Source organism: Paramormyrops kingsleyae, chromosome 22 (genome assembly GCF_048594095.1).
Source record: "Paramormyrops kingsleyae isolate MSU_618 chromosome 22, PKINGS_0.4, whole genome shotgun sequence".
Taxonomy (NCBI): Eukaryota; Metazoa; Chordata; class Actinopteri; order Osteoglossiformes; family Mormyridae; genus Paramormyrops; species Paramormyrops kingsleyae.
Window position 1 is genome coordinate 14,284,598 of NC_132818.1, and position 24,216 is coordinate 14,308,813.

Here is a 24,216-nt window from a genome sequence, read left to right on the forward strand (position 1 = left end):
TTGGGGCAGATTCTCATTAAAAGAAAAGTGTATGACAGTGAACAAAGCAGCGCAGCCTTAGTTAGGAATGGCTGTACTCAGAAGCTCACACTTTAATTAACCAAGGGCGATGATTACCGAGGTCTAGCTGGGAAATCCCGCTGGTGGTCCTGTGCCAGCCTCAGCGTTTTAATCCCAGCGGCATTCCCACAATCCCTTTCCGGATCAGGAGTCGCTCATGACATCCCCCCCTCCCCGCCCCCTTTCCGCTTGCAGAGCCCTTCAGTGCCTCTGTGTGGGTGATGATGTTCGTGATGCTGCTGCTGGTGACCGCCATGGCCGTCTTCATGTTCGAGTACATCAGTCCCCTGGGCTTCAACAGGAACCTCGCTCAGGGCAGAGGTAGACCACGGTCCGGCCTCCTGTTTTAACCACCTCTGTCCCGTGCCCAGCTGACAACCTGAGAGAATAACCCCTTAAATCACAAACACTGGAAGCTAACAGGCCCATCTAAGGGATTGCAGATGTTTCTCACCTATAATTGGTGGTACAGCCTGGTCTGGGAATGAACAGATTGCTAGCATTGGGTTCTGGCGCCCTCCTGAAAGTCCCCAGGCCATCTCCAGGCCCTGTGGGGCTGTGTTTGGCTCAGGACAGGTTTATATGGAATGTATGGCAAAAGCCTGAGAAAGGAATCTATTTTTTTTCCTAAAGGAATTTTAAGCACTAAAGAGGTGTTTGGAAAAGCCAGGTTATTAAACAGCCTTAAAATGTTCTGAATCAGCAGGAAATTTTTTAGCGAGCCACGTTGACACGGACAAATTAGTTTTCACAGCAGAGATGTCTGTACTTACACATACCGTCGCTATGGTGAAAATGAAAAGGTTTCGTATTTACACATTCGATAATTTACCTAATGGCGCACCGTTGTGATTCATTGCCACAGCCTGGTTGCCAAGCTACGCTGGCGTTTCCACATGTCGGAAGCCGCTTGCGGTGAACTGAATAGATCGAGAACATCAATAGCGGGAGTGCTTAGGGCAGCCATTATTCTGGCCAGATACTATAATCACAGCAAGAAACTTTGCAAATCCTTATTTCAGCAGGTTGCATTTCACCAGAGGATGGAGCATTTTATGAATTAGCACAACAGATTTGATGCAGGTTTGCATGAGCACCCTCCTAACTGGACCACTCTCCTGCCCCCCCCCGCCATAGATCCACACGGCCCCTCCTTCACTATGGGCAAGGCGGTTTGGCTCCTCTGGGGCCTCGTCTTCAACAACTCCGTGCCAGTGCAGAACCCCAAAGGAACCACCAGCAAATTCATCGTGTCCGTCTGGGCCTTCTTTGCCGTCATCTTCCTCGCCAGCTACACTGCCAACCTGGCGGCCTTCATGATCCAGGAAGAATTCGTTGACCAGGTCACAGGCCTGAGTGACAAAAAGGTCAGTCGCTGCTAAAGTTCAAGACATAGTTTGACTTCCAGCCAGTAGTTCTGATCCACGGAATACAAATTAAACTTCATAAAAGTTGAGCCGGTTAAGACAAGGGAGCACAACTTGTGCCAAGAACGTCAGTCTTGGTCTTGTACAGTCTTGGAACGCACCTTCTGCCCACTGAACCTATCAGCACCTTAGCTGTTTGCCAGAAACAGATCTTGCATAGAAAGTCGGCACTGAAATGAGGCACCTGCTTTGGTCTTTGAAATTCTGGGCAGCGTCATTAAGGGGGCACCATGAAAGCTGATGGCTGTACAGAGATTGATGGAGTAAATCAAATGCTTTAGAGAGGATTCAAGTGGAAAATAACAGGAAGGGGAGGGGTTGTTTGGTTCACAGATCAGTCCTAAAAGGCAGAAGAACTATTCCAAACCGACTACTCCTACTTCACGATAAGTTATGATATGATAACTCCGATGACCATTCAGATAAATGCTTTTAATGTGCCGCTCTATCTGATTTCCTAAAATGATTCAGATGTAAGTTATACGTGTTGGCACAAGCCATAATCTGTTAGTATGCTTTAATTGTCTTAAAGACAAAAACTTGAGTCACTTAAACATTTGTTCAGGCAAATTACAGTACGTAGGCCCCGTTTTCTTAGTGCGAGCTGGACATAATTAGGAAGATTGAAGTGAGAGGACAGGTCATGGGGTTCAAGAAATTGTGAATAATTTGTATAATGAGCAAGGCACAGTCAGAGGCTCCTGCATCGAGGTCTCCAGAAGATGTGGTCCATGTATGACAGTGATCCTCTGAGGTGGATAGTTCAGGTCCAGAGAGTAAACATCCAGACCAAGATTTTTTTTTTACCAGCCAGTTGAGTATAAAGAGTCACAGTCATAGAGTACTCAACTGGCTGGTTGAAACAAAATCCTGGTGTGGATTTTTACTCTCTGGCTTATGTGTTTTTGCTATAAAGTGTTTTGAATGGAATGGGAAGGTAAATGCGACTCGCGTAAAATCTGACTTAGGTTAGGGTTTGTGGAGCAGATTACTTACATCAGTCGAGAGCTGCCACTATGACTACAGCCTGAGCTAAGGCTATGACAACATACTGTACCCAGCGTGTGCATCAGCCTGAGCAGGTAACTCACTGAAGTTAGCACCAAATGTTGATGCAGGTAAATAACATTGAGAGTGTAGCGTGTTTACAAAGGGACCTAATGTGTTGTGGCAGGGCTGACGATTCCAATCAAGTCACAGTGCCCTGCTGTCACCGGTGGGGAACATGTGAACATCCATTGTGATGCCTTGTTGCTGTGGGCACAGACTAAGGCTTTCAAGTGAAGAGACGTAGGACCTGGAACTTCTTCCTTTCAGTCAGTTTTGGAGCAGGGAATGGATTTTTGAGGACTTGCCGGTTTATTATTAAGAGTTGTTGGGTGCGGTGGCCTTAGCAACAAGACTGAAAATGGAGTATGACTAATGGAGGAATGTGGCCATACTAATTTAGCTAATGGCTCTGGGTCTCTTCCACAGTTCCAGAGCCCGTATTCATACTCCCCACCGTTCCGCTTTGGGACGGTCCCCAACGGAAGCACTGAAAGAAACATCCGGAAGAACTACCCGGACATGCATCAGTATATGGTGAAATACCACCAAACTGGAGTCCAGGACGCACTGGTCAGCCTCAAGACAGGGTGGGTATCCCGTCATTCTCAGGGTTTCTCGTATATGAGGGGAGTACAGCCTTTGGGGAGAGCAAGATGATCTGCATGATATTCAAAGAAAAGCTGCCAATCAGATTACTTTCCCTAATTTGCATAACTTCCTCTTTGTTCTGATTTGCTGTTGGTATTAGTGTGTTTAGCCTCGTATTCCCAAACTTGAGCTTTGCTCCTGGGGACCCCAAACACCTGGCTGCCACCTGCTTTTGTGTGCTGTGTTTTTTTTCCCGTAAAAAGCCACAATCTTTGGTTTATTTCTTTTTGTTTATTCAGATGTCTATTGTCTTGGACACCCACCCCCATTTACTGAAATCTTGTACTGAAAATGACCCCTAAAATGAGTGGTTCTGGACCTTTTTATGCCCCTCCAGGACCTTAAAGCTTTCTCAAAGGGACTTGCCATATGACCTTTAGTGAGAGACTCCAGAAAAACCATCCATGACATTCATTTCATTGTCAGCTTTTAAAAACGAATGAGGTGTTATACATGTACAATTACAGCCTTACAAATCCGCTTGGTCATTCATGTTCAATCTCATTCTCCAAAAGGGAGATTGAAATTAGATTTGAAGGGTTACAGCTATCAACAGGAGTCCTGTGTGACTGCATCAGGGGGGGGCTACACAAACTCAGGCTGATGCTTGTGTGACATCATGGCTTTTTTCCGTCATTCTCTACTGCAGAGGTGTCAGTGTGTGTCTGTGTGCAGCAAACACGTCACCCTGACCTGTAGCTAGTAGCTCCGTCCCGCTGCTGCAGGTTCTCCGTGGTGCTCGGGGGCCGCACTGTGGCTCCCCCCGCTGGCCAATGTCACCCCGAACCTGACATTTGGTCCGTTGGCGACGAATGTCAGGGCTCTATTGGAACACACAGGGCGGTAGTCCATCGGGGCCGTGGGATGCAGAGTCCTTCGGTAACTCCGGTGTCCCAGTTGCACGGGATACTGCGTGGACAAAGTGGGACAAATGTCAACGCTGGGGCAAAGTCAGGTGACAGGCTCATTCAGCCATTCACGTGTAATTACCAAAAATATCAAACAGGCTCCATGGAATCGGCTGCTGTAGCTTTAACTATCACTGTCGCCGCAGGTCGCTTTGATGAATTAGCTCCTACTATGCGAGACAATGCCGTGACAATGGTGATTTCGGTTTACGGATTGTGCATCACTGTCGCGCCCGGTCTACTGGCAGGCAGAAAACCGTGCCGACGACTGCAGCGAAAACGTCCTACGTATCAGTTTGTTTAGAAAAGGTAGAAAAATTTCATTTATATAATGGAGAGCAAAATTCTGGGACAGTTCCTTCACAACAAGCAGCGATGTATGGGATGTGCTCTTTCACTCTCCCACCCACTTTCATGCCGTCTTTTAATGGCAGAAAGGATTTTCTAAGGAGAGAGAAGAGAAAGGCACGAATTGTGCCCGGAAGCCCATAACCTTGAGAACGTGCCTGTCTTTAATGCTGCCGTCTATCGAACTCTACCATTTGCATAATAGTCTGAGCGAGCCTTTAAATTGTGACTCTCTTAACAATAATACGAATATTTTCGCTCTGTCACAAAAGGCCAAGGCCTCACCAATCACCAGGGCTGTTTCACATGCACATCTTTGATCGAGGTGCCTGACAGACGTCATGCGAGAAGCCCAGCTTTGTTTGCCTTCATTTTAGGGTCAGCAAGGAAGATATTTATGTGCAAACTCTGGGTCTAGTCATTCTGTACATTCTTTCAAAGCATTCAGAAGATATAAAAAAAAAGCCAAGACTGACCCATTGACCACTCTGTTATACAAGGACATTAAAGTTTATGTGAAGATACTTTCCTGAATGTGTTATTCACTGCTGAATGTAAAAAAAATATCTACATGACATCAGGCTGAGAAGAGACTTATTAACAACAGTCCGTGACTTGACTGAATAATGGTTCCAGGGCTGTTAGGAGACGAGCTTGGTTTTAAAGGGACCGTCCCCATTTCTGCACATTGAGGGAGCTTCCCAAAGCTGAAGCGACAGCCATCATTTGGTGTGTCCGTTCTGACCGTCGCGTTCATTCTCCAGGGCTCTGGGACCGGTTCTGTACATCACTTTCTCTCCCTGTGCTGACCCCCCCCCCCAGTAAGCTGGATGCCTTCATCTACGACGCCGCGGTGCTAAACTACATGGCCGGCAGGGATGAGGGCTGCAAGCTGGTCACCATTGGCAGCGGCTACATCTTCGCCACCACGGGCTACGGCATCGCCCTGCAGAAGGGCTCCTACTGGAAACGGCAGGTGGACCTGGCCATCTTGGGCATCATTGGAGATGGTACGATCCTGATTGATTGGGTGAGGGCTGAGGTGGGCTAGCTGCTCAGGTCGTGTTTTCCTTCAAGATTTCATGAGAGCTTTTAGTCACCTTAACAACTAGGGTTGTGCAGTTAGTGCTTTTAGGGGTTTCTTTGCATGAAAGCATCAGATAGGGTGCATGGGATTGAATTCTGCCGATGGCATGGAGAGGGAGGTTCACGGTGGTGAATGCAGGCAGGGAGATGGAGCTTTCTTCCATAGGGCTTAGGTGTGAATATTAAAAGGAAACTTTTTAAGCACTTAAATAACCTGTTGAATCGTGAGAAATGCACTTTGCGTCTATGAATATCATTCCATTTCTCTTTTGAAATCTTAGATTCTTTTTTTCTTTTTTTACTGAAAAGTACCCTTAAGGCAGAAATACAGTGTAGCAGGTATCTAACGTAGATAGATCATATTTGGAATCCCGTATGTTTTATTTTCTATAGTGTCAAATTAAAAAGTAAAACATATTCGCTAAATTAATATATATATTTATATGCACCACAGCTTTCATGCAAGATGCTTGATTAAAGACACAACTGCTCAGTCAACACTAGAGCCGCCCGTTTCCCATGCCAGTGAACGTCAAACTCCTTTAACCTCCAGGCGAGATGTGCTTCGGTGTATTGCAACCATTTCTTTGAGCTAATGTGCCGTTAGTGTTAATAACAGCAGCGATTATAGCACCCTCAACCAAAACGCTGTGATATGTTCCTAACAGAATGGCTGCGCCGTCCTGAATTCGTAAAGTTTAAAAGATTTGAATCAATCTTTTATAAAATGTTGGATAAATATACATAGTTTATTGGTGATTTTATGTTAGTCAAAGTTTATGTTTTTTAACAACTGTATAAAGCAATGTAATTCTTTTGTAGAAATTAACTCAGGTGGAACAATTAAAAAACATACGTTTTCAGACTTTCAGACTTTCAGACTCATGCTCACACAAGAAATCTTACGGCAAATCTATATTATTCCATTATAAACCTAAAATCTGCAACATCAAAAGCGTTGGGTTAGTTTGTGAACCCTACAGACTATTTCCAATGTAATAAAACTGTTACATACATGTAACTGTGTGTGCATGTGTGTGCAGACTTGTCTCAAATTGAAAATCACACTCCAGCTAGCTGAAAAAAGTTGACAATCCAGTTAATATATTATGATTTTTTAAAAATTTACATAAAGAGACAGGACACGCTACTCCTTGGAACCTACTAGTTTTGAAAAAAATAATATCGTGATATAGTACTGTCCCAGTCCTAAAAGGGAAAAACACTGTGATGATCATTTTAGGTCATATCGCCCACCCCTAGCCTACATCATGAAGATGGTCCAAGAAAAGTGATTCAGTTCAGGTTTTAGGGTAGCTTTGTGCTTTGAGATATGTTGGGGCCCATCAGAAACAAATCCTCAAATTCAGCTATGGAAGTGTGAAGGTTAAGAAACTGAAACGTTCTAGCTTGGACTCCTGGGAGGTCTGTTTGTTGTGCCTTCAGTGGGGCGTTTGACCTGAATTCTGTCAGTAAAAATGTCTGCTGTATAAAGGGATAACAACTTCAAGCGGAAGCGAGAAATATCCACTGAGCTTCTGTGTGGCAACGTAGCATCTTTTTTTGACATGTGTCATGTCCCACCCAGGTGAGATGGAGGAGTTGGAGGCACAATGGCTGACGGGGATCTGCCACAATGAGAAGAACGAGGTGATGAGTAGCCAGTTGGATGTGGACAACATGGCGGGGGTCTTCTACATGCTGGCTACTGCCATGGGCCTCAGCCTCATCACTTTTATCTGGGAGCACCTGTTCTACTGGAAACTTCGCTACTGCTTCACGGGGGTTTGCACAGGCAAGCCTGGACTACTCTTCTCCATCAGCCGGGTAAGAGCCAGCTTAAATGGGCACAGGTCACTCCTGCATTTTATCCTTCCTTGATTGGCACTTCGTTCTGTTACATTGTCTGTATCCGTTCCTATTGCTTTTCAGGGTATATGGAGCTGCATTCACGGGGTTCATATAGAAATGAAGAAGAAGTCTGCTGATTTAGACTTCAGTCCGCAAGCCAACATGCTGAAGCTTATGAAATCGGCCAAACAGATGACCAATATGACCAATCTGAGTGGCTCCAGGATCAACTCTCCCAAGCGGCCAGCTGAATTTTTGCACCCCAATGTGCCTATGATCATGGACATGGTGTCAGACAAAGGGAATTTCATATATGCAGACAACCGCAGCTACGCCCCCAAGGAGGTAATCTATGGTGAAACGGGTGACCTTCAATCCTACCTGGCTAACCGACACAAGGACCACCTGAACAACTACATTTTCCAAGGACAACACCCTCTGACTCTCAATGAAGCCAACCCCAACACGGTAGAGGTTTCGATGAGTGCCGAGGCAGCACAGCTCAATGCCAAGTCCCGGGGTCTATGGAAGAAGCCCGGGGACACCGTGCGGCAGACCCCGGTCCAGGACACACTGATGCCTGACGCGCGTCTGTCCATGAAGAGCCAGCGCTACCTGCCCGAGGACACTGCCCACTCTGACATTTCTGAATGCTCCAGCCGGGCCGCGTCATACAAGGACCCCGATAACAACCAAAAGCACTTGAAGCCCAAGGACAGCTTAAAAAAAAGATCCGTGACGTCGAAATACCCTAGGGATTGCAGTGAGGTGGAGTTGTCCTACTTAAAAAGCAAGCAGAGCGGCTCGGCTAGAGAAAAGATCTACACCATCGACTCTGACCGGGAGATGAGCCTGCACTCCGATCCTCTACATTACAGGGAGAACAGGTCCATTGTTGACGATTTGGATTACCCTGAAATTTATTCTGACCACAACGACAACTACAGGAAGGCAGAACAGCCCATTATCCACCTCAACAGCAGCCCCCTCCATCACGTTGACCCCAACCTCATCCCTGAGACTTCATACACAAAGCACTACAGCCTGAAGGATAAGAATCTTAGCCCACATGAGACCAATGACCGGTACAAGCAGACGCACTGTCGGAGCTGTCTGTCGAAGGTACCCAATTATTTGGGGCACTATGGAATGAGGTCCCCGTACAACCGCTGTGAGGCCTGCGTACATACAGGCAACTTGTACGACATTAGCGAGGATCAAATACTGCCGGAAACAGTCAACTCTGCTGTTCACCAGAATGACGTGTTTGCTCAATACTGGCCCCAGACAGATGGACCTCACGTGCAGAAGAGGAATAGACTGAGGCTCAGCCGGCAGCATTCCTTTGACAATATTGTCCTTGAGAAGCCCAAGGAGATTGACCTGGGCAGGCCGGCACGAAGCGTCAGCCTAAAGGAGAAGGACAGGCTCCTGGAGGATAGTGCATACATGTTCAACATTAGGCCCGACAAACTTTTTGGGAGCCGGTCAATGCTCTTCAACCACAACCTGGAGGAGAGCAAACGCAGCAAGTCGCTCTACCCAGATCACACCTCAGATAATCCCTTCCTACACTCCCTGCAGGATGACCAGCACCTCGTACACGGGCGGAGCTCCTCAGACATTTACAGACAGCTGGCTCCCATCAGACCGAGGAACGACAACAACCTGAGGTCCTCGATTAAGTCCAACACCTCATACTGCTCCAGGGATGGCCGGATACCCAACGATATGTACTTTCCAGAGCATGCGATGCCTTATGTAGTTAATAAGAGTGCATATTCAGCTCCCCATGTTCTGAATTCTTGCAGCAATAGAGGAGTATATAAAAAAATACCTAGTCTTGAATCAGATGTTTAATGCCCTGTTTATATATAAGCTGTAATGTTAATCCACTTTAGGATGCCATTGTCACCTACACATATAAAAAGTACTCATGTACTGTCTTGGTAAAAATTTTCAGTGTAAGTAAGTTGGCCGTACAGGGCTTGCCAAAGGTTTGAAGCTTTTTTTTTTAATTAGATGTCTTGGTGACATCTTCTGGTCTTGGAACAGATGATTAAATGGACAAGGTATCTGGTATTAACTAGTGTAGATGGGGGCTGCCTGACTGAGTACCTGTAATGTCACAGGTGCGTTGGGTCATATCAATCGACTCCTAATTCCTGTGTTTCCCTAAAGACAATCACTTCCCACTAAAGAGTGTTCCTTGGTGCTGGAGGTCCGTCCTTTCTAAAACACAGTGGCGCAATCTTATCAGACGGTGACACCGTCTAGTCAATGATAGCCAGGAAAAAAATCATGTATCTGCCTTCCTTGTCTTCAGTCAAGATGACATGGGGCAAAAAAACAATTCAGGAGTTGATTATGAACTCTAGGTTTACAGACAGGAACCCAAGGCAAGGAAGAGAATTTGATAAATGGCACTGCAGATATAAAATATAGCAATGTATCTTATATTGCATTACTATATTTGTGGGACTCTACCATTCGAGTCCCGTTTTAGGGTGGTCTAGCACTGAACCTTTTGGTAGCGTATTAGCTGATTTCCCCCACCTCTTTTTTTCCCAAATGAATAATTTGAAACTGCAGTGTGAACTAGTTTATTTTGCATGTATTGTTTTTGGTACCGGTGAAAGAAACAAAGCACGCCTTCGTTTAATGGGTTTAGTCTGGCTGACGCAAGTAAAATGCCTGCGTGATTAATACTTGACCTGCACAACTCGGTAGGTCTCCTCTTAGGACCGACAGCGAGGGATTGCAGCTGAACTTGCTCGGGATGCATTGTTTTGGGAATTCTCCACCTTAAAACAGGGTAACAGCTTTAGCACCATACTCACAGGTGTGCCCGGTCCTGGTGCGGCTAACGAGTGTGCGACATTTCTTACTGACTGTGTTCAATACTTGTGTTTTTCTGGGCTGTGCACTGTGACTCTCTGTAAGAGGGCAATGAACTCCCCCTTTATTGTGGTTAAACGACGAAAGCGTTTGTTGTGGCACGTCAAACCACAGGGAAGCAAATATTGGTGGCATACATATATGACTCCATTTGGACTACGAATGGCAGGATATTTTGGACATAACAGGGCGTCTTGGAGATGTTTATAACCTGACCACTTCTTCCCTTTTTTAGGAACTGAACACCAGTTATAAACCCTCCATCGCTCTTTCTAGCTCAGACTTTTACTTCTAAATAACGAAGATGCACTCTTTGTTAATCATATTGAAGTGATTATTATTTTATTGGGAAACTATACCTCAGGAGACCAATTGTACGGAGGGAGTTTAGTAATGTCGTTAGTAGAGAACAAACACGCCCATTCACTACTCGTGTCAGGTACGATGATCACTGTTTCGTGCTGTGTTCTGTATTTGTTCGTCCATCTAAAGTCTTCCAGTAAGATTACTCTCCTGTGAACAGTTACGGAGGCAAAATAATGGATGGTGATGAATTTTACAGAAAATGTGATTAAACTATTATGATTTTGCATATGGGATTAAAAAAATCAATAAAGAAACAAACACACTGTCCACCAATCCAGTAGGGTTTTCGATATGTTACACTTTTAAAGGATTCTTCTGCTACCCATTTTAAACTCTGTTCACTTTGTTTGCAGGAGGTGAAAGTTCAAATGTGTCAATGTTAAAATGTTGCTTGAGGAAGACGATGTTTGAAAAATATGCACATGTAAAATACAAGCTCCGAATATGTATGTATGTATTTACTGCCTTTATTTTCTTTATCCATTATTTTCACTCGCACATCAAGGCCAATCTTTACGGAGACAAAAAAAAATGTACTTTACATTTATAAAAGCATGCAAGCTAAATGTAAGACATTCATTCATTCATTATTTATTTATTTTTAACGATGTCAAGGGCACTGATTATGTGTAAACAGGGTGTGCAAAAAAAAATGGCAATGATGTTGGTATACCGCGATGTGGTGATACTGTTGCCTTGGAAACCAGCAGATCGTCGGCCTTTAAACCCAACCTGTGGTTCAGTGCCCACCTCAGTGGGAAACCTTTATTCCGACGTGTGTTGAGGGTTTGTCTTGTGATGCACCTGCAACTTGACCCTGCTTCTCCCTGATTGGCTGGATGGGATATCAATGGCTACATTTTCCCTCCTCCTAACCCCGCTCAGACTTTTTAAAAATAAGGACAAAATTCTTTTGAGTCTGCTGTCCCTCCAAAGAGATGATTTGTTAGTGGTTCATCTTTACTACTCATTGATTGCTGTAGAAATAGTTTTTTTTTTTAATTATTATTATTCTTCAAAGGCGTTAGGACATATTTAAAATATTAGCCGCCTGTAAATCACTTGTAAATGATTATATAAATACATCATTATAAAGACTAAACAATATTTTTTGTGTGAATTCCACAGTTTGTATAGATAGAATTGATTTTCTCTGGAATAAGTAGAGTTAGTTAGACATCATACACAAGATCTTCATTTAATCGTCACTTTAAGTGATTCTCCAGCCTCCACCTGGCAGGCAAATGTGAACCTCAGCCACTGGACTTTAATTAAGCTTGAATTTTTGGACCTCTGGGTGTTTTTTTGGGATTTAGTTTGGGGATGGTGGGGGGGGGGGTTTGAATTTCCTGTGTAAATACCTTCTTCTTCACTCCAGGTAAGCTTGGATCAAGCATGCCTAATGACTAACTGCTGAAAGAACTTTGTTTCCATCGACTTGAGTTCATCCCCTGTGTTCAATGAGTCACAGTAACGGTGTCTCTCATGGTTTTCATGCTCGTTATCCAAAGTGCCAATGCTTCACTGATCACCATGACAAGCTAATGTAAGGAAATGGCTACCAGTATCGCCACTGTTGCTAATAGACCAGAACCTTCTCTGTTCCTTCGACAGAGATTTGCGAATGATTTGGTCCAATTGCTCCAGATGGGATAGTATACTTGGATGTAGCTTTCTTGTGCTGTATAGGATGGGTATCAATTCCAATAGTAAACAAAAGAATTATTGGAAAATATGGGGGCTGTTATAGCGTTTTCAGGCTAGACTAACTCCATTGACAGTGGACAGTCATTAGTACAAAGAGTTTATTTTTCTTTTATTTGTCACAATATAGTAACAGATGTGATATTTAGTTTTCATCAGTGCAAATGCAAGATGACGTCAATAAGCAAATAATTAGTTTAGCACATGCAAACAAATTATTAAACACTGATACACATCAGCAATTAGTGCTGCTCTCTGAGATAACAAAACTCCATTTTTAAATAATTTACGTCCTTGTATGAGATGATCGTTTATGTTACTTAATACAGAACATTTCTGAGAACATCAGAAGGGAGGAACCATTGTTCAGTGGAGGTGAATGTTGTACTGGGGAAGAAATTGAGGCTGTACACTCATGTGAAGGATAGGCCACTTCATTATAGAGAGAGCAGGGATTTGTTAGATAATTAACAAAATACTTGGGAACTTTTCATAAATTCTATAAAAAAAATACAAAAGAAACCAATAAAATCTAACACCAGGGCACTGTTCCAATTCTCAGTTTTTGAACATCCCAGCCAAAAGCAATGAATTCCCTTTACACAGGTTACTACCCAACCGCTGCTGCATTAAAATCTAATTTGTTTTCCTCCAAAACAACCACTTTGCTCAGGACTGTTTTCATATAAATAGGGAAAAAAAAGCAAATGACGAACCAATAAAAAGATAGTAGCAAGTCACAGTTTGGAGATCCTGCTTATGAGAGAGCAATTCCCGAAAGCCAAGGGCTGCAAGTCACCTGTCCCCTGGTGGCTGGGGGCCACGTTAACGTTACAGCACCTCCTACAGCTAGTTCTCGTACTAAGGGAGTTTTGGGGATGTCATTTCTGCCCCAAAAGCCGCGGTGAAAGTGGGAGCAAGACGGGTGCAGGATGAAGGCAGGGCCGCCTCAGGGATTTGCTTCCGTAAAAACGCATCAGCCGTGCCTCGCGGTCGCCGCTCTGCTCCTCGACCCCCCCCCCCAAACCTCCATGCAAACGCCAAGCGTCGATTTTACTGCACTACTTCCGTTTCGGTTCTGACTTTCCCCCAATTAGAAAAGCCCGGCACGTGCACAATCGTATCGACGTGTGACTGTTGGAGATCTTGGATTTCACCGGGTTCTTTGTTTACCTTTTCCAAAATTCTCCCTGTCGCTCCAGCTAAGAGATTTGAAGCACGCCGCTGAAGGTAAAAGGACTCGGCGCTTCTGTGGGTGCTTAGTTTTCTGGAGGTACTGTGTTTGGCATAGACCTAACGGGGTCGTTAAGGAGGCCTTTGGCACTTTGATAAAAGAAAAAAAAACACTGATCATGTTAGACAAACTTTTGTTTGAGAAGACATTGCTTCTTTGTTCCTATTAACTAACTACCTTTTCATAGAAATATAGAAATTAGCATTAATCTTGTGTTCTTTTAAATTAGAAATCACTTTACAAAATGATTTGTAGCTGGGGACAGGTGGGAGGGCGGGTAGGTGAGCATGGTAGCTATCACTTAAAGTCATGTACTTTTTGTAATAAAGCATTGTCACTTGTCTGTTTATAAAAATGTCTTTAAAGTCTTTTGTGTGATTTGGGATTCACCAGTTATACATTAACTGACAGCATCTCGGTCTTTTCTCCTAAAATGCATGAGAAAGTACTAATTCTACGGGATGGTTTGATGCGAATCCCCAATTCTCTCTGTTCCAAACTTTTGTAACATGAGTATAGAATGAAACGTTATACTGTGTTTTTATTTTGTATGTGTAGATCATGCCAAGTGAATGGGTTCGGGATGTTTTTTGGGTGAAAATGTACATATGACACGGAAGGAATTTGCAAAGTAACAAGATGTAAAAAAATGTACATAAGTAAAGGTTTCATTTTTCTAATAAAGGGTTTTTTCTGTCACTTTATATCAATGCTGTATTCTTAGGCAACTGGCTCTATCAATGGCAAAACCTTGGTGGCTGAGCGAGATTCCTGGGAAGACAGGAAAGGGACTGAGAGACGACTGACTGGTGCTGGGGATTTGCACTTGCTGTGACCGCGGGAAGCCCCAGGTGCATTGTGGGGGAATGTGGGAACCCTGTGAGTTTTGACGCCTAGATGTTGCACAACTTAAGGGTATCGGTTCGACAGTCGCTGCCAGCATTAACGCTCCTGGGGAATTTTGTGGGCGGGAGTTCTGTGAGGTGGGCAAAATGCCGTCAAAAAGGAGGTGCAGAATTTCCTCACTCCGCCTGTGTCCTTATGCCTCCACCTGGATTCGACAGAGGAAAAAGGCAGCCAGTCATTTGCATCTACTTGGATAACTGTGTAGTCTCACTGTATAAATTTGTTGCATCTTTGAAAAACCCCTTGTTTGCCCCTTACGGGCCAAGCTAATTATTTATTGGGTCTTGGATCTTGCTCATGGAACTGCAGCCTGAAACATACGTGACACAGAACACTCTGCAAAGCCTTTGACTTAGAACATCATGTGACAGAATCAACTCATGATCTATTTTATTTCATTGTCTGAACAAAACAAGATTAAGGGACAAGTTGCCCAAATTGCACGGGACAGATGTTGCCGCACTGTGTGAATGCATATACAGTACAATACCAGTCAAAAGTCCGGACACACCTGCCTTTAGTGCATTTGTCTCTGTTATTCACCTTATAGTAAGTCCTTGAGAAAATGAAATAATACATATCAAATATTGCAACGACCAAGAGAAGAACCTGGAACACTTCTCCAATAGTCCTGAAGGAGTTTCCACAAGTTCAGTGCACAAGTTGGCTACCTTGCTCGTACTCTTTAACCCAACTCACCCCAAACCAGCTCTACAGGGTTTAGGTCGGGGGGTTTTGGGGGCCAGGTCATCTGTCACAGCACTCCATCTCTTTCCCTCTTCACAAGATAATACAAAGCCTTGAGGTACGCTTAAAGTTATTATCTTGTTGAAAAACAAATGATTTGTACTGTATATATACAGTTTCTCCTAGATTATGCGTAGTAATCACAGGTTATTATGACAAAGTTAAATTAGTGCTAACACAGGAGATTGATTCAAGTGCCACTTTTCAGGCACTTAAGCAACATTTTGGAGTACTCAGATATAATCATTATTTAGTTTGCCCTAGGGAGGGGGCTGCTCTCAATTAAACAATGCTGACACTATTAGAACAACTGAATATTTATTTTAGAAAGTAACTATTACATAAGAATGATCCTCTAATTAGTCCTTAGCTGTGGTCCTACCAAGGAATTAAGAAGTTGGGCCTCTATCTGCCCCCTTCTGAACCCATAAAATCCCCCACAACGGTTCAGTCGTCTGGCAAAGGAAGCGGATCATTCCTGAAATATGAATGCTCAACATCCTAGGCATTTGTTCGGCTGTGAGTGGATTAGAGATTCTTTCCCTGGCGCAAAAACTCATAACAATGTCTTCCGAAGGAAGCAAGCCCTCGAGGCAGAGTGGTGAAAAATAGCAGCAAAAAAAATCATTTTAGGCCTCCCCGCCCCACCCCGCCCTGGGGCACCGAAGGTGGAAATGCACAGCGGCAGCGTAATGTGACAGCAGTAGATATCGAGGAGGCATCTGCAAGCGTGGATTTGCAGCTAGCCTGAGTTTGCCCTCAGATAGCAGCTTCGGCGCCCAGTAGGAGAAAATGGATAATTTTACTCTACCCCTCCAAAGCTTATCACAGTCTATCTTCAGTCTGAATCACTTAAAGGGTTGCAATTAATCATGGCGTGCCTTATCTGCACTTTGCAGCATCAAAGCCGTAATTAATTATGTTACATGCTCTCTTTGGACAGCATCATCAGTTGGATTACTCCCAGTAATGGATACACGGTGATAAAAACAAAGAGGCCCGCTGAATAAATGCCTTCTTCGCCCATCCTTTGATTCCCGTTGACGTCTTTAGAGGTCCTCTAGTTGTTGGACTCGAGGTGCCCGCCCCTCCCAAACGCCCCACTCACTGTTTTCTTCAAAATATTTTATCGACCAGACAAGAACGGACCATGGCAGTGATGCCAAGAGCAAGCCAATCTCACACCGGTCCTCCCACTTGAGAAACCATTCAGAAGAGCACCCCAGGGGATGGAGGTGTCAATTGGGCCAGCACGTTCGGAACACCGGGGCTTCGTTCAAGGTCCACGAAACAGGGGGAAGATAAAGGTTGACGACAGCCGTTGCCGGGGACAAGTGTTGAAGGTCAACTGCCCATGTGCCAAATGTCACGTCGAGTTGGAGCGAAGCCGTTACGATGGAACGTCTTGATGGCTCTGTGCTTTTTTTTTTTTTGTTCCATCAAGTGGGCTCCTATAAGACACCGAACTCCGTATTAAAATCTGAGCGAACAGTTTCTCTAATCATCACTTTGACAGCTGAGCCTGATTGTGGGCTAATTCCTGTACCAGGGAGACAATATGACATGTTAAAAAACCATCGCGTGATGGCGTATGCGTCGTCCCAGCTGATGAATAAATATTAAAAGGCTACATTCACTACCAGATGCTGATCCAGTGCCAGTCACAAATTTTCTGTAGTCCATGAGTAAAAATATTATGTACAATCCAATACAAGTGACAGCGAAATGTTTTATATCTTGCAACAGGGATTTCCTGCTCCTGGTATAATTAAATGAACTATACTGGGCATTTCTCTGGATTAAATGATAGATATGACATATGTTTCTCCATGCCTGCTTCAGGATTAATAATGTAGCAGATGTCTCTCTTTCCTCTTCTCTGAATAAGGGAGAGATTCATAAACTGAGTGCTTTCTCTGGAGGAAGATGCTGAATTTTCAACAGCCTGCACCGCTTTCAAATGGGCAAACAGATTCCCCTCTTTCAGAAGGCTGGCGTTCGCATGCAAATACGCTTGTTGTAAATGGCTTCTATTGAAGGAAGGATGGATAGACCTTAATCATGAGGACTCTACCAGTGAACCGAGCATGGAATTGGTTGTAATGGCTGACACTAGACCTGGTTCTGGGGGTAGTCGGCGGGTCTGTCTTGAGCAACAGGCAGCAGGGTGGTAGAGACCCATCCCAGGTCTGGGTTTGATGATTGATAGGGCAGGAGGCCAGAACATCTTATATGACAAGAAGAGGCAAGCAAGTCTGAGCAAAGATCTTATGGAATGACAGAAGGTTCCCATAAACTTCACTTTGATTATATGTCTAGCGAGACACGAGTCATTTACTTGGTAGAACTGTACCCGGAGCAGCAAATACATATCTTTCATGCATGAAGAGTTGTGATTATGGCTGTATTCCTTACATTTAGAGGTTAGCCAAGGCTATCACCCAAAGCAGTTAAGCTTTCACCCAAAACAGCTGACGACATCATTGAATATCTCCCCGGAGCAATTCAGTACTTCGGTATAGTACAGCAGCAGAGCTCTCCTGGGAGATGAACTGGAAACCTTTGCAAGTCCTTTGCTATTGACGTTACTCGAGCTGAGGGATAAGGAGGCAGAGCTGCACGGCTGCTGGTGTCTGGCACTCTACAGTACCTTCAAGAATTGTCCAACAGCCTAAGAAACACTGATTGGCTGATTGATCGACTGATTGACGATTGTTGATCGTTACATCGCTTTGAATATCGCTGCACTTGTGTCCCTCTTCAGCAGCAATGACAAGACATCAAATCATGCAATTAGCAAGTTAGCCGGCTTGTTTATGGGCATCATTTAGCACGTTTGACTGTGATGAATAAGCACCAGCCAGCTTTTGGTGACTCCAGAGCAGTTGCTATTGGAGAATCAGGCCTTGACTGACAGCAGGAATCTGAGCTTCTTCTGAGACCATTAATGCAAACTGGCATGACAACCAGCGCTTGGGTTTCAATATCTCCTTGACTTTTTTCGCTTATCTCCCAAAAACCGAGATTCCTGTCTGGGCAGCCGGGCTTCGGTCAGACTGTAGCATCCTTATCTTCACTCTGTCCCTGGCGGCTTGAGGCACCGCTCCGTATGGAAAAATAAGATGAGGTGAAATAATGCTTTTTTTATTCAACAGAGATGGAACAAAACAGCAGCTTCTCTGATCCTTATCGGCTGAGTCTATTGAGCCAAAAGCCAGGTTACTGTTATCTGGTTATGACCTTTCGGCTCACAGGGTTTGCACGGTTTAACTTGTTTACCTTGAGGATCAAGGTCGTGCTTGTTTAAAATGCTTATCGTTACATTTACATGGAAAGAATCATATAAAAGACATAGTATAGGTGTGTATGGGTAAGAGTTACTTTAACACTGGTGGGTGGCCAGCTCTGTGGGGAGAGTTACGACAAGGTTTCCCTCGCTCTACAACTAATATACAGCATTTAAATTTGTTTGTGGGCCTGATGAAGATCACTCATATGTCTCACACCTGGCCTGTAGGTCTTATGAAGGAGCTCAGAACTGAGGTTTTTGCCAATTTGGCGAATCAGGCCTCTCAGTCTGGGCCACAGTGTTCTGGATTTGTTCTGAGAAGGCTGTCTTTGCTCTGGCTGGGTTCAACTCCCACAGTTTGAAACCATGCAGTCATCAAACTTTGACATTTCCTGCTCTTCCTTAACTGCCCATCGCCATTCTGTGGGGCCACACCGGGCTGTACGGGATACGAATAATAAAATCCGAAGGCCTCGCTTGGATAGAATGAATAAGAGCGTCCTAACCAGACTCCAGCAGCCTGCACGCTCATGAATTTGCCTACATCTGTAAGGGGTGCACTGGGAATTTTTTGGATCAAAAATGAAACTGGAGATCAGGAACGGACTAATAACCCAGAGAGATGCGGTTCTCCGGCTGCTCTGTCCATTCCTACTCCAAGTCCCAGCAGCTCGCTTTGGGATTCTGGGACGGCAAGATTTACTTAATGTTCTTTCAATTGCGTGGGAAAAGTCACTGGCTGGTTTCTCCTTCACCGAGGCCCTAAGACGTTAAGTAACGTGTGACGTTACTTAACACTGGCCTCATGGTATCCAAAGCTCCTTAAGAAGTTTAAACCAGGTAAAGTGCATTACAGGCTAATATCCTTTATCTGTCATAAACCTGTCAGCTTATCAGGACGATTCCCATGTGGGTGCTGAGGCTGGAGTCGCACGATGTCATTTAGAGCTACAGTGGTTCATCTGATCACTACCAGGAGTGTCTTCTTTAGTTAGCACTCAAGAATCATACAGGGAAAGGGTCATCGTGACACACGTTACACCAGGCACAACTTTAGTCAGTGATATTTCAGTTATATACTCCTGAGACCCAAAGAAAAAAATGGGCCTTCAATTTTAGGTTATTTGTCTTTGGAGGAAATAAGACATCTTACAATTTATTTTTATTTTTAATTTCACAGCATGTTCTCTTTAGCGTACAACAGGAATAAATACATTTCCTTACATCAGTGAAAAGATGCAAAAACAAAATGTCCACTACAATGGACATAAATGAATGGGTGGGGTCTCGGGAGGATAATCTACACTTTTGTTTTACGCTGACATTTGTATGATTATTATGACTCTTCTGCATAAATTTTCATTATTTAGTGTTGTCTCTTCTGGATTTTATATCTTGCTGTATCCATGTGCATCACTTTCTCAGATCATTATACACCACATTGTACCGTGACAAAGACTTAGAATGAGGCAGAAGTAAGGTTTTTAAAATAATCTTCTGAAAGAAATTACTCACTTTAATCGACAAAAAAAAAACAAAGCTATTTACATGCAGGTGTCACAAATAGCAAAATGTGTCTTAGATTTTCTGAATTAAGTCTGATTATGAAAGCGTAAGCCTGTTCTTTCTAATACCAGAAAGTGATTGTACCCCACGGCAAAATGGAGGACTATTGAAAGATTTGAATTCTCCCCCCATCATGAGAAGCTCAGAAACAGAAGCACTTTCAATTAGCTTTCCAGTTAGCTGCCCGAGATATTGGATTCATTTGCAGATATTCTAAAAAGCTGATTTGACATTACCATGTTTCCCCCAATAGCGCTTGTCACTTACTATAGATCAGTGCAATCGATATCCTTGAGGTTCACAAAAATGTGCTTGTGGCTAACAGACACCCATTGTAACGAAGCTCATTACGTCGTGTGACCTTTTTCAAATATGGTTCTCATTAGTTTGATTTTATGGCAAGAAGATATTTATGAAATGACAGTTAATTATACTGGCATATATTCAGCTGTTCATTATACTTCAACTAAAAATCTAAATATGGATTTTTACTGATATTTTGTTACCTGAGAGTTTGAATTCATCTATAGAATTTACATATCATTTAAAAACGTATCACTGTTACATCACAGCACACAAAATGAGCAAGTTTAAATTATAAATGTTGCATGTTTCATCCCTATCATTCTTAAATCAAACGAGAGAAAAGTCTAAAATCACTTGTTAAACTTTCCAAACTCTGCACACCAAAGGCACACAGCACACCAAAGAGACACAGAGGTCACGTGAGAATCATCACACAATATCCCCTATTCTCTCTCTCTCGCTCTACACACACACACACACACACACCAGGTTTGTAATTATATCTTTGTGGGGACTCTTCATTCATTTCTATGGGGAAAACTCTAATCCTAACATGAAGACCTTAACCCCTACCCAGCCCTAACCTTAACCAGAAAGTAACCAAACAAAATATGAGACTTTTGACATTTTTTGTTTTTTTGATTGCACTCACAAATCTTTGTGGGGACCTGAAAAATGGTCCACACAACGTCAACATAGCAGGTTTTTTATCACATTGTGGGGGACATTTGGTCCCCACAATGTAGTATAAACACAATCCACATACCCGCGCGCGCGCACGTCACAGTCAACATCATTAAGCGCGATGCAGTATATGGGTTGCAGCAGATTGCCTAAAGTTTGTCAAATTTATTGCTTGCGAAAATAAGAACCAACGAATCGTGATTAGAAGATATTTCTGCAAGTTTCCGGAAGCTTCTCCGCTGACTGTCACCATTCGTGTCACGGATACAATGGCAATGCGCGCTGAGTCCTTTACTCTGGAACTTCCCTAATTATATCCATATATAAAATATAATTTAAAAAATGATTAGGTGTTAACCGGGATTCTCCAGTGCCGGCATAATTCAGGGAGCTCGGCGGGCGTTTATCTCTTCCTCGCCAGCCCATTGTCAGCACGGCACACTACGCACTCCACCTCGTCAAGCATTATCCGTACGGTTCCTGCGTCATCGTCCCGCTGAGGGTTTTAAATCGCTCCCTTAAACCCCGTCCATGCAATAACAGCAAAGGAATAGCAAACTGGCTATGATCCGGTCACCATCAAAAGCTGACTCAGATCCATCAAAAATGAAGAACAATAATTGCAATCACAAGAACCAAGCTGTACGTATACCCTTACCACAAACTGGCGGTTTTTAATTGCAAAGTGTGAAACCGAGCCATACCTGCCCTGCTTACTGACCAAACCGAAAAGTCATCACTATCTGATTGGTCGAAATGCGAAAATATAAATAAATATATGCGAATAAGTATTCTGTGCATGGATTATCTGAAGGAAAAATGGTATATTCTATATATTCTTCATTACTAGTAGTATTGTACATTTAATCGACTGGTGCATTCCCAGTAACTGGAAACTTGAAAATTTCTGAACTCCTACTTAAGAAATACTATAGAACAAATGAATGGAATGGATTTGTCATGCAAATTTACGCAAACCAATGATAATTCCACTAGCGATGTTAATATAGGGATTCTGACAGATGTGCTGGATAATTTGGAAATTAACACATAGTAAATCATGATGTACAGCATGTGGACAGTATATACGCATCTCTTCAGTGTTAAGTCCAGCGAGCTGGAACCGCACTGTAACTAGTTTGCGATGCGGGTCAGTTCCTGTATGCCAGTGGGAAAGCGCCATCAGAAAGAGACCAGGCAGGCAGGGTTGAAAAATTCACTGTTCGAACAGGTATTATGCTATTTATTATTTATTTTCTTCTTGAAATGTCATTAATTTATTGAGATAATAAGACTTGAACTGTGGCATCATTTATCAAAGTTCCCCCAGAACGAAGACAAAATAGGCTGATCTTGGGCATAAAACTCTCGTGCTGAAAATTAGTTCCACTCTATTCCTGATCACTGGCATTCTATTAAAACTTTACCTTATTTTTGACTATAAAACTAAAAAAAAAGTGATTTGAAAGTGCTCTCCTTTTTATGAGCACTGCATGTAAATATGCCCTCTTGATACGTGAGTTTGAATCCTCTCTTATTTTAACATTTGCTGTGCGTGCATACTAATAGCTGACAGCTTGACACAAATATAACCAGTGCAACCCATCTTCCAGCTGCTGAGCCTGGATAGGTTTATCCAGGCTTTGCTGCAGTGTGGGTCGGAAACCCGGAACTAGCTAAGAGATGCGGATTAAACTAACTTTGTGTGTTTGGATTGCAGGAGGAAGCCAAAGCACCCAGGAAAAGCCTGCATAACATGGAGAGAACATGGAAACTCCACATGCGCAGACGAGGGGTTGCATCCTCCGACGCTGGGGATGTCAGACATCACTGATACCGCCTGAGCCACCGTGTTGCCCAGGTGATGACATTTGACGAATAAAGTCTGCTGTTACCTTCATGTTTTAAAAATAATTTGATACTCTCCCACACCTGCCTGTTGGTTTAATACAAGGACATGGGATCCTACTGTCCACCACGGAGACAGAGACAAGCTACTGCCGTTTCCTCAGTCCTGTGTGGAAAACGATGTGATGATTTTCGAAGGATAACTGACACCAGAGTTGATGATGGAGGGCATTAATTCCCCATTCTGCTTATGCGTGAGTAACGTGTAAGTCGTGTGGAGATTCTGAAGATTATAAAAATGTGTTACACATTCCTCACTGCATGACATCCCTCTACTATATGAGCAAAATACTTCAGATTGTGCATCCAATTCTATCAATTATGGGTATTCAGTGTATCAGTAGGTGAGAAATGTAAAATTGATTTTCGTGAAATGCTAAAAGGTGCTGCGGGACCTAACCTCTCTTACATGTAACGATTCCTGTCTTGTTTTGCATAGGTGCTGCTTCCAGAGGAAGATTGTAGTTGTAGTCGTATAACCAGAGGAGAATTCGAAACCTCCTTGAAGTGCTTGCAATGATAAAAGTTCAGCCCGCAGCTGTTTAGTTTATTATTTTTGGTTAGTAATAGAGTATGTAAATGAGTCGGCTCTTTGCCCCTAATGGTAATGTAATTTGCTGCATGACAGAGTACCCTCACAAAGTCAAAGCTCTGCCCAGCTAGCGAGTCAGCTTGTCAGCAAGGATGTGTTACTCTGCCTGCGTGAGTTTGCGTTCCCACGTCCGTTTGTTGATAAGTGCGCACTCTGCTCTGTGACTTTGTGTACGAGGGCTCCTGTGGTTAGGCGCATCTCTTTACAGAAGAACAGTGACGTTAACGGGATGACGGTCCACCTCTTGGAGACACGCTGTCTATCCGCGGTGATCATGAGTCTGTCAGTGTGCCTTTCGGCCTGTTTGTGAAGCCGAGGGTGAACGGGAAGTCTTTTTGACAGCACAATGGCTGGCTTTTTTCGAAAGGTTCTTCGCAATACAGACTGGAGTTTAATCCGTGCCTGTCCTCTAGAGAGTAAGTAAAGCCTGTGGTGGAAATACTGCTACTGCAAATGAAGAAGGAGAGCTTATAGACAAAATGTGTTTTAAAAATGGTCTATTCTAAACTGAGTTATTGTTTAGAATTTCATTGACCTCTACATTCTGCTATTTGTGATGCTTAACCCTTGAAATTAAATTTCAGATGGTAAGAACAATTGCCACATGTCTGTCGTAAATTATCGCATTTATAGTCGCA

The 24,216-nt window shown here is 43.5% G+C and overlaps 1 protein-coding gene and 1 long non-coding RNA gene across 6 annotated transcripts in view; both read left to right on the plus strand.

Moving 5' to 3' along the window:
* The window catches only part of grin2aa (glutamate receptor, ionotropic, N-methyl D-aspartate 2A, a), a 103,126-nt gene extending 88,842 nt beyond the window's left edge, over window positions 1-14,284 (plus strand). For both annotated transcript variants that reach the window (XM_023821673.2, XM_023821672.2), the window contains exons 8-13: window positions 256-381; window positions 1,198-1,427; window positions 2,964-3,124; window positions 5,264-5,451; window positions 7,116-7,354; window positions 7,460-14,284. In XM_023821673.2, coding sequence (XP_023677441.1) covers window positions 256-381; window positions 1,198-1,427; window positions 2,964-3,124; window positions 5,264-5,451; window positions 7,116-7,354; window positions 7,460-9,238 — 2,723 coding nt within the window. In that variant the 3' untranslated portion in view covers window positions 9,239-14,284. The remainder of the gene's footprint in view (window positions 1-255; window positions 382-1,197; window positions 1,428-2,963; window positions 3,125-5,263; window positions 5,452-7,115; window positions 7,355-7,459) is intronic.
* Window positions 14,285-21,533: 7,249 nt separating this feature from the next.
* LOC111849365 (uncharacterized) lies at window positions 21,534-24,080 on the plus strand. Of its 4 annotated transcripts, XR_002839502.2 has the most exons (4): window positions 21,534-21,720; window positions 22,799-22,939; window positions 23,033-23,180; window positions 23,426-24,080. It is a non-coding gene; the product is annotated as an uncharacterized lncRNA (long non-coding RNA). The 4 variants fall into 4 exon arrangements; XR_002839503.2 differs by having other exon boundaries at window positions 22,799-23,191; XR_002839500.2 differs by having other exon boundaries at window positions 22,799-23,180.
* Window positions 24,081-24,216: the final 136 nt, after the last annotated feature.